Source organism: Lontra canadensis, unplaced genomic scaffold, assembly GCF_010015895.1.
Source record: "Lontra canadensis isolate GAN:19392208 unplaced genomic scaffold, GSC_riverotter_1.0 scaffold10, whole genome shotgun sequence".
Classification (NCBI taxonomy): domain Eukaryota; kingdom Metazoa; phylum Chordata; class Mammalia; order Carnivora; family Mustelidae; genus Lontra; species Lontra canadensis.
In genome coordinates this window covers 4,421,900-4,436,931 of record NW_022631004.1, presented here as the reverse complement: position 1 = coordinate 4,436,931, position 15,032 = coordinate 4,421,900, and the positions used below count along the sequence as shown (strand labels likewise).

Here is a 15,032-nt window from a genome sequence, read left to right as displayed (position 1 = left end):
GGTCTAATATATTTTTGTCATGGAAACATACTTTGGAAAATGACAAACTTCATTTGCTACTAGGTTGTAGAGCTGCAAGTCAGTCCTTCCTTAAACACAGGTACTATGATCAGGACATAAACCTACCCACCACCAGACTGGGCTCTCTGGGTAGATTTGGGGCTAACAGGAGAAATGGATCCTCTACCATTAGAGATGATAGAATGGAATTTTACCCTTCCTTTAAAAAAGAAAACAGATTGAGATAAAATTTTCATATAATAAAATGCACCCACTTAAATACATAGTCCATTGAGTTTTAACGAATGTATGAACTTGGGAAACCATAATCATAATCAAGATAGAGAATATTTCCATCAACCTAAAGTTTCTGTGTCCCTTTGTAGTCAGTCCCTCCCTCCCCATGTCTCAAGGCAACACCTGAGATTTTGTATGTGCTAGAATTCTATATAAATGGGATCACTTAGTATTTCTTCTTTGTGTCAGGCTTTTTTTGGCTCAGCATAATGTTTGGAGATTAATTAACAGTTACCTCGTACATAAGGAATCCATTCCTTTCTGTTGCCGAGGAATATTATGTTATGTATACGTGCCACAGTTTGTTTTTCCATTTACCTATTGATGGACACTTTTTTTCTAGTTTGGGGCTCTTATGAATAAAGCTGCTATGAATATGCTCATAAAAGTCTCTTTTGGAGATTTTAATTTCTGTGGTGAACGATTAGGTATAGAATGGCTGAGTGTATATTGGTATGGTCAAGTGTATATTTACTTTCATAAGGATTTGCTAAACGTTTCTCCAAGTGAAGTACTTTTTTACATTCCCTCCAACATGTAAATTATGCAAATTCCAGGTGTTCTTTACCAACATTTGTCAGTCTTTTTAAACTTCAGCCCATTATTGTGGGTATATAGGTGTATCTTAATTTGGGTTTAAATTTCATTTTCTTGATAATTAGTGATGTTGAACATCTTTTCATGTACTTACTCGCCTTTCATATATTTTCTTTTTTAAAGTGCCTATTAAAATTTTAACCAGAGTTTGAGTTTGAGTTATTTGTCATCTTATTACTAAATTGTTAGACTCATCATATTATTATATACATATTTACATATTTTGAATACCAGTCATTTGTCAGAAACATATATTACATTTATTCTCTTCTAGTCTGTGGCATGCCTTTTCATTTTTCTTTTAATGGTAACCTTTGAAGACAAAAAAAATTTTTTTAAGACAAAATTTTGATGAAGCCCAGGTTATCAGCATTTCTCTTTTATTGTTTCATGCTTTTTTGTCCTAAGAAATATTTGCCTACTCCGTTCTTCCTACAATTTCTGTGTCTCTGCTTACATTGCCCATCTCTTCATGTATGCTGTCTACTTTGTCCATTATAGCCCTTAGCATATTCATCATAGTTGTTTTAAATTCCCAGTCTGATAATTCCAACATCCCTGCCATATCTGGTTGTGATGCTTGTTCCATTTCTTCAAATTGTGTTTTTTGCCTTGGGTAGGCCTTATAATTTTTTTCTTGATAGATAAGATGTAAAAGGAGTTGCTGTAAATAGATCTTTAGCTATGTTGTAGAGTATGGGAGAAGGGAAGCATTATATAGTCCTATGATAGGACTCAATCTTTGAGTGAGCCTGTGCCTCTAGAATGTGAACTTCACAAGTGTTTCTCAGTTTTTCTCTCCCTTGCTTAGGTGGGACAAGGTAACTAGAGTGTGCTGGATTTGGTTACTTCCTTCCTGAGGTCAGTTAGGGGCTGATTGTATCCAAGCAGGTTAGGTTCTGGTTTTTCCCTGAGGCTAGGCCTTGTTAAGAAGAACAGAGTAGTGGGGTGCCTGGGTGGCTCAGTCGGTTAAGCATCTGCCTTCCGCTCAGATCATGATCGCAGGGTGTTGGGATTGAGACCACATCGAGCCTACCTCAGGCTCCCTGTTCTGCGGGGAACCTGCTACTCCCTCTCCTACTTGCCCTGCTTGTATTCCCTCTCTCACTGCATCTCTCTCTGTCAAATTAATAAATACAATCTTAAAAAAAAAAAACAACACTAATCCCATTCATGAGGGCTGTACCCTCATGACCTAAGCACCTCCTAAAGGACCCGCCTCCTAATAGCTTCACATTGGGCGTTAGGATTTTAACATGTGAACTTGGGGAGTGGGGGCTACAAACATTCAGACCATAGCAAACCTTAAATAACATGAATCTTAGAAGAGATTCTCGTTTTATTTCTAAAGGATATAATTATTCCCCAAAGCCTTTCGTATAATTATTTTGAATGTTTAATTTAAATTTAAATTCAAATTCAATTTCAGTTTAAAGCATGAGTGAAGTACTATGAATGGTTTTTATCCAGGGAAATGACATGGAGTTTTTGGTTTTGAGCCCTATTCTGCCAATTTTCATATTGGCTATTAAGTTTCAGTTCTGTAATTAATTAGTAAGTGATGTTTCTAAAAGTAGGTCATTCTTTGTGGGTAAGAGAGTGAGCAGATAATAGCTGGAATATTTGTATATCTTTTGGCAAATGAATATTCCTATTACCACTTTATGGCATAAAGTTGTATTTATTATACTTTTCATTTTCAGGACATTTGTTATAAACTAAAACAACACATAGTTTTACTGTTACAATTTTCTCTGCTATGTCTGCATCATGAACTATTTGTTCCTTTCCCCATCTCTTTTGCAGTGTTTTCTGCCCTTTAATTTTCCATTGGATGCTTCTCTTCAGTTTCTCTTTCCCTCTTACCAGTTCATGCCATCAACATCCCTATATTGATAACTCCCCAGATTTATGTGTTCTGTCTGAGGCTCTAGACCTGCATTTTGAAATCCCTCATGTACTGGTGGACTTGGAATACCCCACATTCTCAAATTCAGAATGTCTACAACACAACTCATTTTCTGACCTTCCCAAAACCAAATAAACCTCTACTTTTCCCACTTTGGTGAGTGACATGTTTGTCTTTGTGATTTTCCAAACCACAAAGTAGGTATGGGGCAGGAGGAGGCCCCATATACATATGGGGTCATCCTAGATGTTTCTTCCTTTTTTGTCTTCCACAATCCAATCACTCTATAAGTCTTTTCTGCCTTTTTTTTTTTTTTAAGATTTATTTATTAGAGAGCGAGCACAAGCAGGAGGGGCAGAGGGAGAAAGAATCTCAGGCAGACTCCATGCTGAGCGTGGATCCCAACTTGAGGCTCATGATCTAACGAATCTGAGATCATGACTTAAGCCAAAATCAAGAGTCGGACGCTCAACTGACTAAGCCACCCAAGCGCCCCTCTTCCTTATAAATAATTCTTGAATCCACCTTTTTCTATTCCCACAACCTTAAATTGATCATTATTATTTCTTGAACAGTAAAATGGTGTCTTAAATAGTTTTTGTGTGTAGAGTTTTTTCTTTCCCTTCAATCTAATCTCCCACAAACTGCTCTCTAAAATAAATTGATCAGGCTCTTCTGCTGCTTTCTTCTTACCCCTTTTAGAATGAAGTCCATGCTTTGTCTGGCATTTTGAAGCCCATCATGATAGGCTGCTGCATATTTTTCTAGCCGCCTTGTTATTTTATTTTTAAAAACTTAATTTTGATAAGATTTCATACTAAAAACTTAAACTCTTTACCCAGATTCACCAACTATTGTTTTGTCCCATTTACTTAAACATTTTCTCTCTGTGTATATACAACTTCCTTTTTGATCCATTTGAGTGAGAGTGATTCACAAACATCATGTCCCTTTATTTCTAAGAACAAGGACTTTCTCTTATAGAATCTCAGTATGTTTATCAAAATTAGAATATATAATTAGAAAATTGATACAATGCTCTTGTTTAACCCACAGTTGTTCTAATAATGTCCTCTGCAACTGTCTTTCTCCTTATTTGTGAACCAGTCCGTATTGTACATTGTACTTAGCTGTCTTTGAAGTCTCCTTTCATGCAACATTTCATCTCTTTGTTTCTCATGAGCTTAAGCTTGTTGAAGTATACAGGCCAGTTTTTTTTACTGTTTCCTTAATTTTTAGTGTTTATTTTTATTTCCTTCCTACTGCTTATTGTGAGTTTAATTTGTTCTTTTTTTTATTTTCTTAAGGTGCATCCTTAGATCATTGGCTTAAGATCTTCTATTCAAATGTAAGCATTTAAAAGCTATAAATTGCTCTCTTAGGTGCATCTCACAAACATTGTTTTTGTTATCATTCAGTTCAGCATATTTTTTTTCCTTGTGATTTCTTTTTTGTCCCATTAATTATTTAGATGTAGTATTTAATTTCCAAATTTTGGTGATGGAGTCATGGATATCTTATTGCAATTGATGGTAATTTTTTTAAAGATTTTATTTATTTATTACAGAGAGAGAGAGAAAGCATGAGAGAGGGGAGGGTCAGAGGGAGAAGCAGACTCTGATTGAGTCCCGATATGGGACTTGATCCCAGTACTCTGGGATCACAACCCAAGCCAATGGCAGACGCTTTAACCAGTTGAGCCACCCAGGTGCTTGCAGTTGATTGTAATTTAATTCTACTGTGGTCAGAATACATATTTTATATCATTTTAATATTTTAAAGTTTATCGAAGCTTATTTTATGCCCCCAGATATGATGTTTTGCTAAACATGTCATGTTCGTGTGAAAGTGATGTATATCCTGCCGTTACTGAGTTTACTATTCTATCAGTAAACTCAGTGTTTAGATCTTCTGTGTCTATACAGATTTTCTTTATCTAGTTGTTCTTTCAATTGCTATGAGTTTCTTGGTAAGCTCTCTGTGACTATGGACTTATGTGTTTCTCCCTTTAATTCTGTCAATGTTTGTTTCATTTATTTTGAAACACTATTATTGGGACCAACATACACATTTATAATTAGTACATACTCCTGATTAATTGATCCTATTATCATTATGAAATGTCCCTCTTAGCTCTCCTAATGAAGCTCTAAAGCAGATACTAATAAAGCTGCATTGACTCTCTAAGTCACCAGTATCTCTTGCTTAGATTATTCTGTTAGCCTTCTAATTGTTCTCCTTGCTGCTGCCGTTGTTCACTTAGAGTTTAATTCAACACAGAAGGTAAAAAGTAATCTTTTAAAAACATAAGTCAGGTCATTTCATTCTTACGTTCAGAACCTTCAAGTGACTTCTTACTTCACTGAAAATAAAATCCAGAGTTCTTATGATGGTCTTTAAAGCCACACAGGTTCTTGCCCCTGGCTGTCTTTTGACATTTCCTCTCTCTTCTTTCTTTGTTCTTCCCTCAAGGCACATGGCCTTCTTGTTTTTGCTTGAAAAGCTGAGCTTCTTCCCACCTTTTTGTCTTTGTACTTACTATTCCCTCTGCCTAGAATGCTGTACTCCCCAATATTCTTATGACTTAATAACCTCTTCTGAGGTTTTCTCTGACCACTCTGTTTAGAACAGCACATGTGCACATATACATGCCCGTTAGCACTTACGACTGTGACATGCATATTTATCTGCTTTTCCCCCCAACTAAAATGTAAGCTTGATGAGGATAGAGTCTTGTCTGTTTTGTTCACCACTCTGTCTTGTGTAAGCTTGATGAGGATAGAGTCTTGTCTGTTTTGTTCACCACTCTGTCTTGTGTGTCTGAAATTGTGCCTGTCACATTATAAAGTGTTCAGTAGATGAGTTGAACCAGTGAGTATATGAATGAGGAATTACCATTGTAACCAAGTTGCTTTACTTGCAATTTCTAGAATATACCAGACTCTTTTCCACTGTGCTCCTATTATTCCTTATATTTAGAATCTTTCCTTTACTGTATCCCAATTTGTTATCCTGCAAGATTCCGCGTAAATACCATTGCTGATTAAGTTTTCCCTCTTAATGCTCACCACTGCATTGTTGAGTGCTTCCCTCTGGTGTTCACCCCACTGTATTATAGTTACTTATTCATTTTTTTGGTCTGTATTACACTTTAGGTTTATGTCAGCCTAAGACCTGATTTCTATTTTTGCTTTATCCCATGTACGTTACTAGAAGATAGTAAATACCTGTTGAATCACCAGCTGCTTTTAGGAAAAAGAAAGTAAGAACTTATCTTACAATTGGAAAGAGTGGTGATTATTTTAGATAGCTATATCTTAGTCTTCCAGGCTGAACTGGAGACCAAATAACTAGTAAGTTATAAGTGTCTCTTATTTGCAAGAGGCAGATACCTAACTCCAACAGCCACAGGAAATCTAGGTGTATTGTAAGGATGCAGTAGCAGTGAGGAAAATAGGAATCTCAAAAGAATCCAAGATGCCAAGAACATTCAATGGAAAAAGGAAAATCTTTTCAATAGATGGTGCAGGGAAAACTGTGTAATCCACATGCAAAAGAAGGAAGTTGGACCCTTATATACAAAATCAGCTCAGATTGGATCAGAGATCTAAATATGAGACCTAAAACTATAAAGCTTGGGGCACCTGGGTGGCTAAGTGGGTTAAGCCTCTGCCTTCAGCTCAGGTCATGGTCTCAGAGTCCTAGGATCGAGCCCTGCATCAAGCTGTCTGTTCAGCAGGGAGCCTGCTTCCCCCTTTCTCTCTGCCTGCCTCTCTGCCTCTTGTGATCTCGCTCTCTCTCTGTGTCAAATAAATAAATAAAATCTTGAAAAGAAAAAAAAAAAAAACAACTATAAAGCTCTTAGAAGAAAAAAACAGGGAAAAACCATCATGACATTCATTTGGCAAAGAATTCTTGAATATTATACCAGAAGCACTGGAAACAAAAGTAAAAATAGACAAATTGAACTACATTAAAACTGAAAACTTCTGTGCATCAAAGGACAAAATCAACAGAGTAGAAGGGCAGCCTATGGAATGGGAGACGATATTGGCAAACCATACTTCTGATGTGGTTATATCCAGAATAAGGAAGAACTCCTATAATTCAGTAATAAAAACACAACCCAATTTAGAAAATGGGCAAAGGACTTCAATAGACATTTCTCCAAAGGTGATATACAAATGGCCAATAGGCATATAAAAAGGTGTTCAGTATTACTAATCATCAGGGAAATATAAGTCAAAACCATAAGGAGGTATTACTTCTTACCTGGTACAATAGTTACTACCAAAAAATAATAAATATTGTTGGGAAGTATATGAAGAAATTGGATCCTTTGTGCACTCTTGGTGGGACTATAAAATGGCGCGACCGTTATGGAAAACAGCATGCTATTTCTTCCAAAATTTAAAAATACAGTTGCCATATGATCTAGCAATCCCTCTTCTGATTTATTTCCAGAAGAATTAAAAACAGAATCTTGAAGCGATATCTGCATACATGTGTTTATAGAAGCATTATTTACAATAGACAGAAGCAATCCAAGTGTCCATTATTGGATGAATGGATAGATAAAATGTGGTATATACATACAATGGAATATTATTTAGCCTTAAGAAGGAAAAATTCTGATACATTTTAACAACATAGTTGAATATTGAGGACATTATGCCAAGTGAAATAAGCCAGTCACAAAGTCAAATACTATATCATTCCATTGATGAGGTATCCAGAATAGTCACATTCATAGAAACAGAAAGTAGAATTATGCTTGCCAAGGCTTAGGGTTGAGGGGGAAATGGAGAGTTGCTGTTTAATGTGTATGGAGTTTCAGTTTTATAAGGTGAAAAAGTTCTGGAGATTGATTATACAACAGTGTGAACATACTTAATACTACTGAACTGTACACTTAGAAATCTTTAAGATGGTAAATTTTATGTTAAGTGTTTTTTACAACTGTGGATCAGCCAGCCTGTTATCTTTTTTAATTCAGTTAGTGGCCATTCCTTAATTAGGGACTGTGAAAGAGTTTTTCTTAGTAGAAGTCACTGAATTTCTGTTAATTTATGCATAAAGTAGTCAGATATCCTCCAAACAAGACATTTCAAGTTCTTTTAAAATAGATACTACTTTAGGGCTGCCTGGGTGACTCAGTTGGTTAAACCTCTGCCTTCGGCTCAGGTCATGACATCAGGGTCCTGGGATGGAGCCCTGCATCGGGCTTTCTGCTCAGCAGGGAGCCTGCTTCCCCCTCCCCCCCCACCGCCTGCCTCTCTGACTACTTTGTGCTCTGTCAAATAAATTAAAAAAAAAAAAAAACTTAAAAAAAAATAGTGATCTGAACTCAAGACCATTAAAAAAATAATAAAATAATAAAATAAAAAATTTTGTTATGGGGTGCCTGGGTGGCTCAGTCGGTTAAGCATCTGCTTTCAGCTCAGGTCCTAAGAACAAGCTCCGGAGAGCCCTGGAGTCAAGCTCTTTGCTCAGCAGGGAGTCTGCTTCTCCCTTGCACTCTCTCTCTGTTCTGTCTCTCTCAAATAAATAAATAAATCTTTAAAAGAAAAATAAAATAAAAGTTGTTATATCAGGGAAACCCTTAAGACAAAAGCTGACCTAGAAGCCCATTATATACAACAGAAAAACTAGAGCTGCTGTAGTGGAATTAATAATCATTCTTGGCTTTCTGTGATATTTTTTTCAGTTGTAACTGCTAGTCTGTTATTACACTGTGAGGCAAGGATATTGCCCACTGGGATTTACAAGTAATATTTTTTTTAAAACAAGAAACCTAAGTTGAGTGCAGTTTCAAATGCCAGAAGCGTATTTTATTAGATTGCTATCATGTTTATACGTGTTAGGTAGGTTGTAATTATTTTTTAAGATGCTATAATAATGGCTTTTAAGTACTATAAACATGAATAGTCTTCTCAGTATTTGCCTTTTATGATTTGGTGTTATTTACAACTTTCTTTTTTCTTTTCTTTTTTTTTTTTTAAGGAGTCTAGCATGGCTCAAGAATCTCCCAAAAATTCAGCAGCAGAAATTCCAGTAACTAGTAATGGAGAAGTTGATGATTCTCGTGAACATGGCTTTAATAGGGTAAGAATACTTTTTTTTCTCTTAATACAGAGAATCATGATAAGCCCTTAAATGTTGAGATGAAAGTAATAGAGTTTAATATAGGAATATTTTCTTAGACTGGCTGAAGCGTTAGGAATCTGTTACCATGTAGGGATGACTACGTGGGTCATGTTAGTGAGTTATCAAGATTAAGCTCCCAGCCAGTAAGCATTTAGGCTTTGATGTTATCATCAGTAATTCTGTTGTATGACCAGAACAAGAGCACATCTGATGACTTTGGCATATAACTTTATAAAACTATTTAATTTTATTTGTGATAAGAAAAAATATTAACTCTAGGTTATCCTTTCAAAAATTGGCACTAATTTCTTTTCTTTGTGTCCTTAGTACATAATTCCTAAGGAGGCTTCTCCTGACTTTGCTATTCACTTTCTAAAGTGGCATATTGACTCTGTGGAAAATGAAACTTGAGGAGCTTTTAATTTTGATTTGACTCTCATTTGAAATTGAAATTTAATGCATTTTAATGGAAACACCATGGGTTTGGAGATAATGTGGGTGCAGATTTCCACTATGCCATTTATAGCTGTATAATCTTAGGCAAGTATTTATTTAATCTCTTCTAATTCTTGTTTCTAAACACTATAAATGAGAGTATTACTTTCATGGGGATATTGATATTAAATAAGGTAAAGTGAGTAATATGCCTAGGATAGTCCTAGAAATGATGGTGATGATTATTATCTCTGGAGAGATTTACACTAAATATCTTTTTATGACATTTGATACGTGAGTACAACTTTACTTTTTTTTTGTTTTTTTCACCATGGGGCTTGAACTCAGGACCATCCAGGTGCACCTGCACAACTTTAACTTTAAAAATATAGTGTTTAGGGACGCCTGGGTGGCTCAGTGGGTTAAAGCCTCTGCTTTCGGCTCAGGTCATGGTCCCAGGGTTCTGGGATCAAGCCCTGCATCAGGCTCTCTGCTCAGCAGGGAGCCTGCTTCCCTCTTTCTCTGCCTGCCTCCCTCTTTCTCTGCCTGCCTCTCTGCCTACTTGTGATCTCTGTCTGTCAAATAAATAAATAAAATCTTTAAAAAAAATATATATATATATAGTGTTTATATTTTTGAAAAAGTAATAGTTGAAAGAAACTTATTTTATAATTCAGATAAGACTCTTTAGTTCATAAGCTCGAGAATAAAATCTTTTATTTTTTAAAATCCTTTATTTTAATAAAAGGTGATATTTTAGATCAGGATTTCTTAATCTCAGCCCTCTGAACATTTTGGGCTGGATAAACTCCTTGTTGTAGAGGGCTGACCTCTGCATATAGGATGGTTAAGAGCATCCCTGACCTGTTCTTCTAGATTCCAATAGCACCCCCCAGTTGTGACAAAAATGTCTCCAGACATTGCCAAGTGACCCCTAGAGTTGAGGAGAAACCAGTTTTAGATAGATTGTTATAACTGATTTTAGTAAGTCCCACTGAATTTCACTTATTTTTGCCTTAGCAATTTTTTGGAAGCAATGATTGTATCTTCAGACTTCAGGTTTATTTTAATTGCAAGTGTTTTAACTTGGTTTCTGAGCCCCTATGACCTAATATAGAGTGACTCACAGAAGGAAGAGACCTTAAGTTCTGAACATAAAAAGGAAGTTTCCACGTCAGGTTTAGTCTTTCTTGTGTTTCAAAGTACTAAGACAAATCTGCATAATAAGCTAATTCAAGTTACCGTCATTAGACTCTAGCAATTACTTTATAAACTTCTGCTAATTCAAATAACTCATTATACCAAGATTTTAGTTAATGATTGCTGCATTTTACTTTTGGTAACGGCTCCTTTTGCAAACTTACTCTGCAAATATATATTTTTTAAGATTTTATTAGAGAGAGCAAGAGTGGGTGTGGGAAACGCAAAGGGAGAGGGAGAAGTAGATTCCCCACTGAACAGGGAGCGATCAAGACTCTGAGACACCTGAGCTGGAGGCAGACACTGAACCAACTGAGCCACCCAGGCGCCCCTTATTTTGCAAATATTTATCAGGTATCTGCTGTGTACCAGGTACAGAGATATAGTAGTGAATAAAAATCACAATACCTGCCAGCAGGGAGTTGATATTCTAATAGGCAGTCTGATGACTTTTGTCCAAGAAAAATGCCATACATTTGTTGCAGTTGTTCTGGAGATGCACCTGCCCCCTTAAGCCTCTTCTTTTTCTTGTTTTCGTTTTATTTTGTTTGGAGCTATAGCTTATACACAGTAAAAGGCACAGATGTTAATGGGGCACATGGGCGGTTTAGTCTGTTAAGTGTCTGATTCTTGATTTCGGCTCAGATCATGATCATAGGGTTGTGAGGTTGTACCCCATCAGGCTCCATGCTCAGTGGGGAGTCTGCTTCTGCCTTTCTCTCTCTGCTCCTCCCCCTGTGCACGTGTCTTCATGCGTGCTTCTCTCTCTCTCTCTCAAATCAGTCTTTTAAAAAACCCTCAAGATCACAGATTTTTTAAAAAAAGCACAAATGTTCTGTGTACAACTTAAGTGGAACCACCGCCTACATCAAGATACAGAACATTTCCAGGACTTTAACTGGCTCTCTTGCCCTCTTCTAGGCAGTATACTTCCCTTCCTCCCAGGGTAATCACTGCTAATCTAACTTTATATCCTAGATACTTTTAACTGTTCCTGACTACAAATAAATGGAATCATACATTATGTACTCTTTTTTGACTGGCTTAATTCTTTTTCATTGTAATGTAGTTTTCCATTGTGTTAATATACCACGATTTGTGTATCCATTCTGCAATTGATGGATACCTAGGTTGTTTCCAGTCCATGGCTAATATGAATAAAGCTGTTATGACTATTCTGGTACAGTCTTTTGGTGTACATGATCACCTGCTTCCATTGGGTATATACTCTAGAATGGAATTGCCAGATACATGATGTTTGGCTCTGGTAGATATTGTTAACTAATTTTCCAAAGTGGTTGGACCAGTTGACAATCCTACCAGCAATGGATAAGAGTTCTAGATGTTAAACATCCTTACCAAATCTTAGTATTTTCATACTTTTTAATTTTAGCCATTCTGATGGTATCTCACTCTGGTTTTCATATGCATTTCCCTAATGACTAATGATGTTGAGCATACTTTCATATTCTCATTGACATATTCTCAAAAACCATTTATCTTTTATGAAGCCCTTTCTCAAGTTTTTTGTCGATTTTTCTGTTGTGTGTGTGCCTTTTTCTAATAATTTCTAAGCTCTTTGCTTATCCAGTCAAAGCCAGCTAACTTACTACTTTGTAAGTTTACTTACTGGTTAATGTCAAATTCTCTTTTTGGACATTCTTCTGCAGTGTTACTTCACTTTTGGGCAGTAAGAGAAGGAAAAAAGATATTCTCCTGGAGGTCTCTTTTATTGGATGTGAACTTTACCTGTGGGCAAGGTTCCTTAAGAAGCAGTAATCTACTTCAAGTAGTACACCCCACTTCACCTTCCTGAAGAAATTGAACATCATAAAACTTGTTTCTGGTTGTACCTGCTCTTATTAAAAAGATATTCATCATGAGAGTCTCTTACATATTTAATATCCTTGAATTAAAATAACATTGGCTGTGTGATCCCTTTTACCATGAGTGAAAACAGTATCTTAAAAGCATCTTTCAACCATTTTGAATAAATTATACTCAAGACCTCATAGGTATATTATTTACCTCAATTTTGTCATACTTTCTGTCCTTTATTTTTCTAAGCAATAAAAGGAAAATTGCTTTTAACTTCAGGTCCATGTTCATATTTTAATATTGATAAAGTTTCATATGGAAAATAAGTGTGAAAATATATTACTTATCATTAGACTATTTTATAGGACTAGTAAAGATGTCTTGTGTAAAACTGGATCATAACCAGAGTTTTGAGGTATTTTACTTATATACATCTTCCTTCTATACCTGTTTGTTGTTTAAAATCATATAATGACTTTTATTTAAAAGATTGTTGATTTATTTATTTATAGCATACTATGTAATACCCTTCAAAAAACAAAGTCCTATAAAATTAAGATGTTAGTTTATTAAGTTGTCCTATCTTGACTGGCCAGTTGGTGTCACTGTGGCACAGGCAGTGAATGTTTCTGTCCTGGTTTTTGTCTCATTGCAGATGTTTCATTCTTTATTTGGTTTCCCCTCTTAGTCCGTCCTACAAGAGGCCCTGCTTGGAAGCTAACTCAACATTTACATTCTAATAGAGATTGTAAGGAAAGAGCTTGTCCTAGAAATCCCCTGGTAACAGCTTAACGTATGTTAATGTTTTGAGGCAGGTTACTCTTTTTCAAGATAAGGGGCAGCAACTATAGAGAGAGATGATAGAATAATAAATAGTCTTAATATTATAACAGTTTTTTACAGGAAAAATATTTTTTCTAAATAAAAATTCTTGCTTTTTAAAGATCAGGCAAATTTAATCTTAGAAGAATATAAATTATTCTTTGACTTGTAAACCATATATTTTAATTTATTCTGTTAAAGTGCTGGTCAAAATATTAGATTAAAAACAAGCAAATTCATGACATGAATTAAAGAGAAGAAGCAAATATCAGCTCCACAAAGTTGAAAGTTCTTGTTAAGTTATACTTGCCAAATTCAGCGAAATTATCCTAGTAGATAGAGTTAAAACAAAAACTTTTTCTGTGGTAGGCCCAAAACTAAAACCCATAATTTAGTTTTGTCCACCTGTGGACCTTTTCTCTGGAAAAAATATACATATACACAAAACTGCCAAATTTTGCATTCAGTTTTAGAGAGTTTAGGACTCCCTGATCCCTGCCTATGGATCCTTAGTTTCCTGGGTCTTAAGTTTTGAATTAAATCACAGGATTTTAGTTTAGTAGGAGTTCTTTGCAGATCCTTTGCAGATCCTTTAGTAGGAGTTCTTTGCAGATCCTACTTTACTTTACAGTTGAGGAAAAGGACCTTTGAGGTTGTGATGAAATTACCATTAAACTGGCTGTATCACAAAGGCTTATGTGACTTGATTATAAGTAAAGTGAGGGCAAAAATGTTTGCATTCATTCATTACCTTATCTGCAGTGCTGCCACGTAAGAGACAAGCAAGGCTTTCATTAAATGTTCAGTGAATAAATGAGTGAATGAAAACACATGTTAAAGCCAGAACTAGAAACATGTTTCTAGACTTCTGTGCAACAGGAAGATGTACTATACTCTTAGACTTGATACATCCATCTTGTGTCCTTAATTTCCCAGCATGCATCATCATCATTGCTCTTGAAATTTTGTTTACGTGGTCTTTGTTGTTATTGTTCTAAGGTTTTTATTGAACTAAGTAGTTTCTCCATTCTCCTGTACTTATCAGTCTGGATAATAAACTCTAGCAGTCTGGAGAAGATTTGGGAAGGCACATAAGAATAAAAATGGTCAGAACGCTTGTTTTGGACACATTTCCTCCCCTCACGTGTAACTGCCCATTTACTGATCTGCTGTAACTGCCCATTTACTGATCTGTTTTTCCCAAGAGATTGAAATCAACTTTAGGGCAGAAACAGTGTGCACACAGCACAGTTTATGATTTCATTGTAGTTGCTCAATAAAGGAATGAATTCCAGTATGAGGACTTAAAAAATTTATCATGTTTTCTACTTCAACCACCTTATCCTAGAGTTTGAATAGCATATGATGACAGTTTGTCTCCATATTTTATATATTATTCAGTATCACATATCTGCATTACGCACATCTGAAAAATTTGGTAGCTCCATCAGTGGCAATACTGATTTGATGGGGACTTTTTCCAAAGGCCAGTTTTTACCAAATGTGTGCCATGGACCCTTTCAGAGGTATGGCAGATGTTTTTTCAAGGATTGTTTAACCCATGCAAATACTTACTTTTCAAATAGAGAATATATTCTTAGTACTATGATCACAAATTAAGTTTTTAAATATGTGTTTATTATATCTACATCTTTTATGTATTAACGCCCAATTGGAATTTCTATTGAAAAGTGTGAATAAGGGGCGCCTGGGTGGCTCAGTGAGTTAAAGCCTCTGCCTTCCGCTCAGGTCATGATCCCAGGGTCCTGGGATCGAGCCCCACATTGGGTTCTCTGCTCAGCAGAGA

The 15,032-nt window shown here is 35.8% G+C and overlaps 1 protein-coding gene across 6 annotated transcripts in view; it reads left to right on the top strand.

Annotated features, from left to right (window-relative positions):
• The window catches only part of ARFIP1 (ADP ribosylation factor interacting protein 1), a 104,027-nt gene that overhangs the window by 22,178 nt on the left and 66,817 nt on the right, over nt 1–15,032 (top strand). For 4 of the 6 annotated variants that reach the window (XM_032855508.1, XM_032855512.1, XM_032855507.1 and 1 more), the window contains exon 2: nt 8,807–8,908. In XM_032855508.1, the coding sequence (XP_032711399.1) occupies nt 8,816–8,908 (93 nt within the window). In that variant the 5' untranslated portion in view covers nt 8,807–8,815. Of the gene's footprint in view, nt 1–4,129; nt 4,152–8,806; nt 8,909–15,032 lie in introns of those variants that run through there. The other 2 variants (XM_032855510.1, XM_032855513.1) reach the window with 2 other exon arrangements.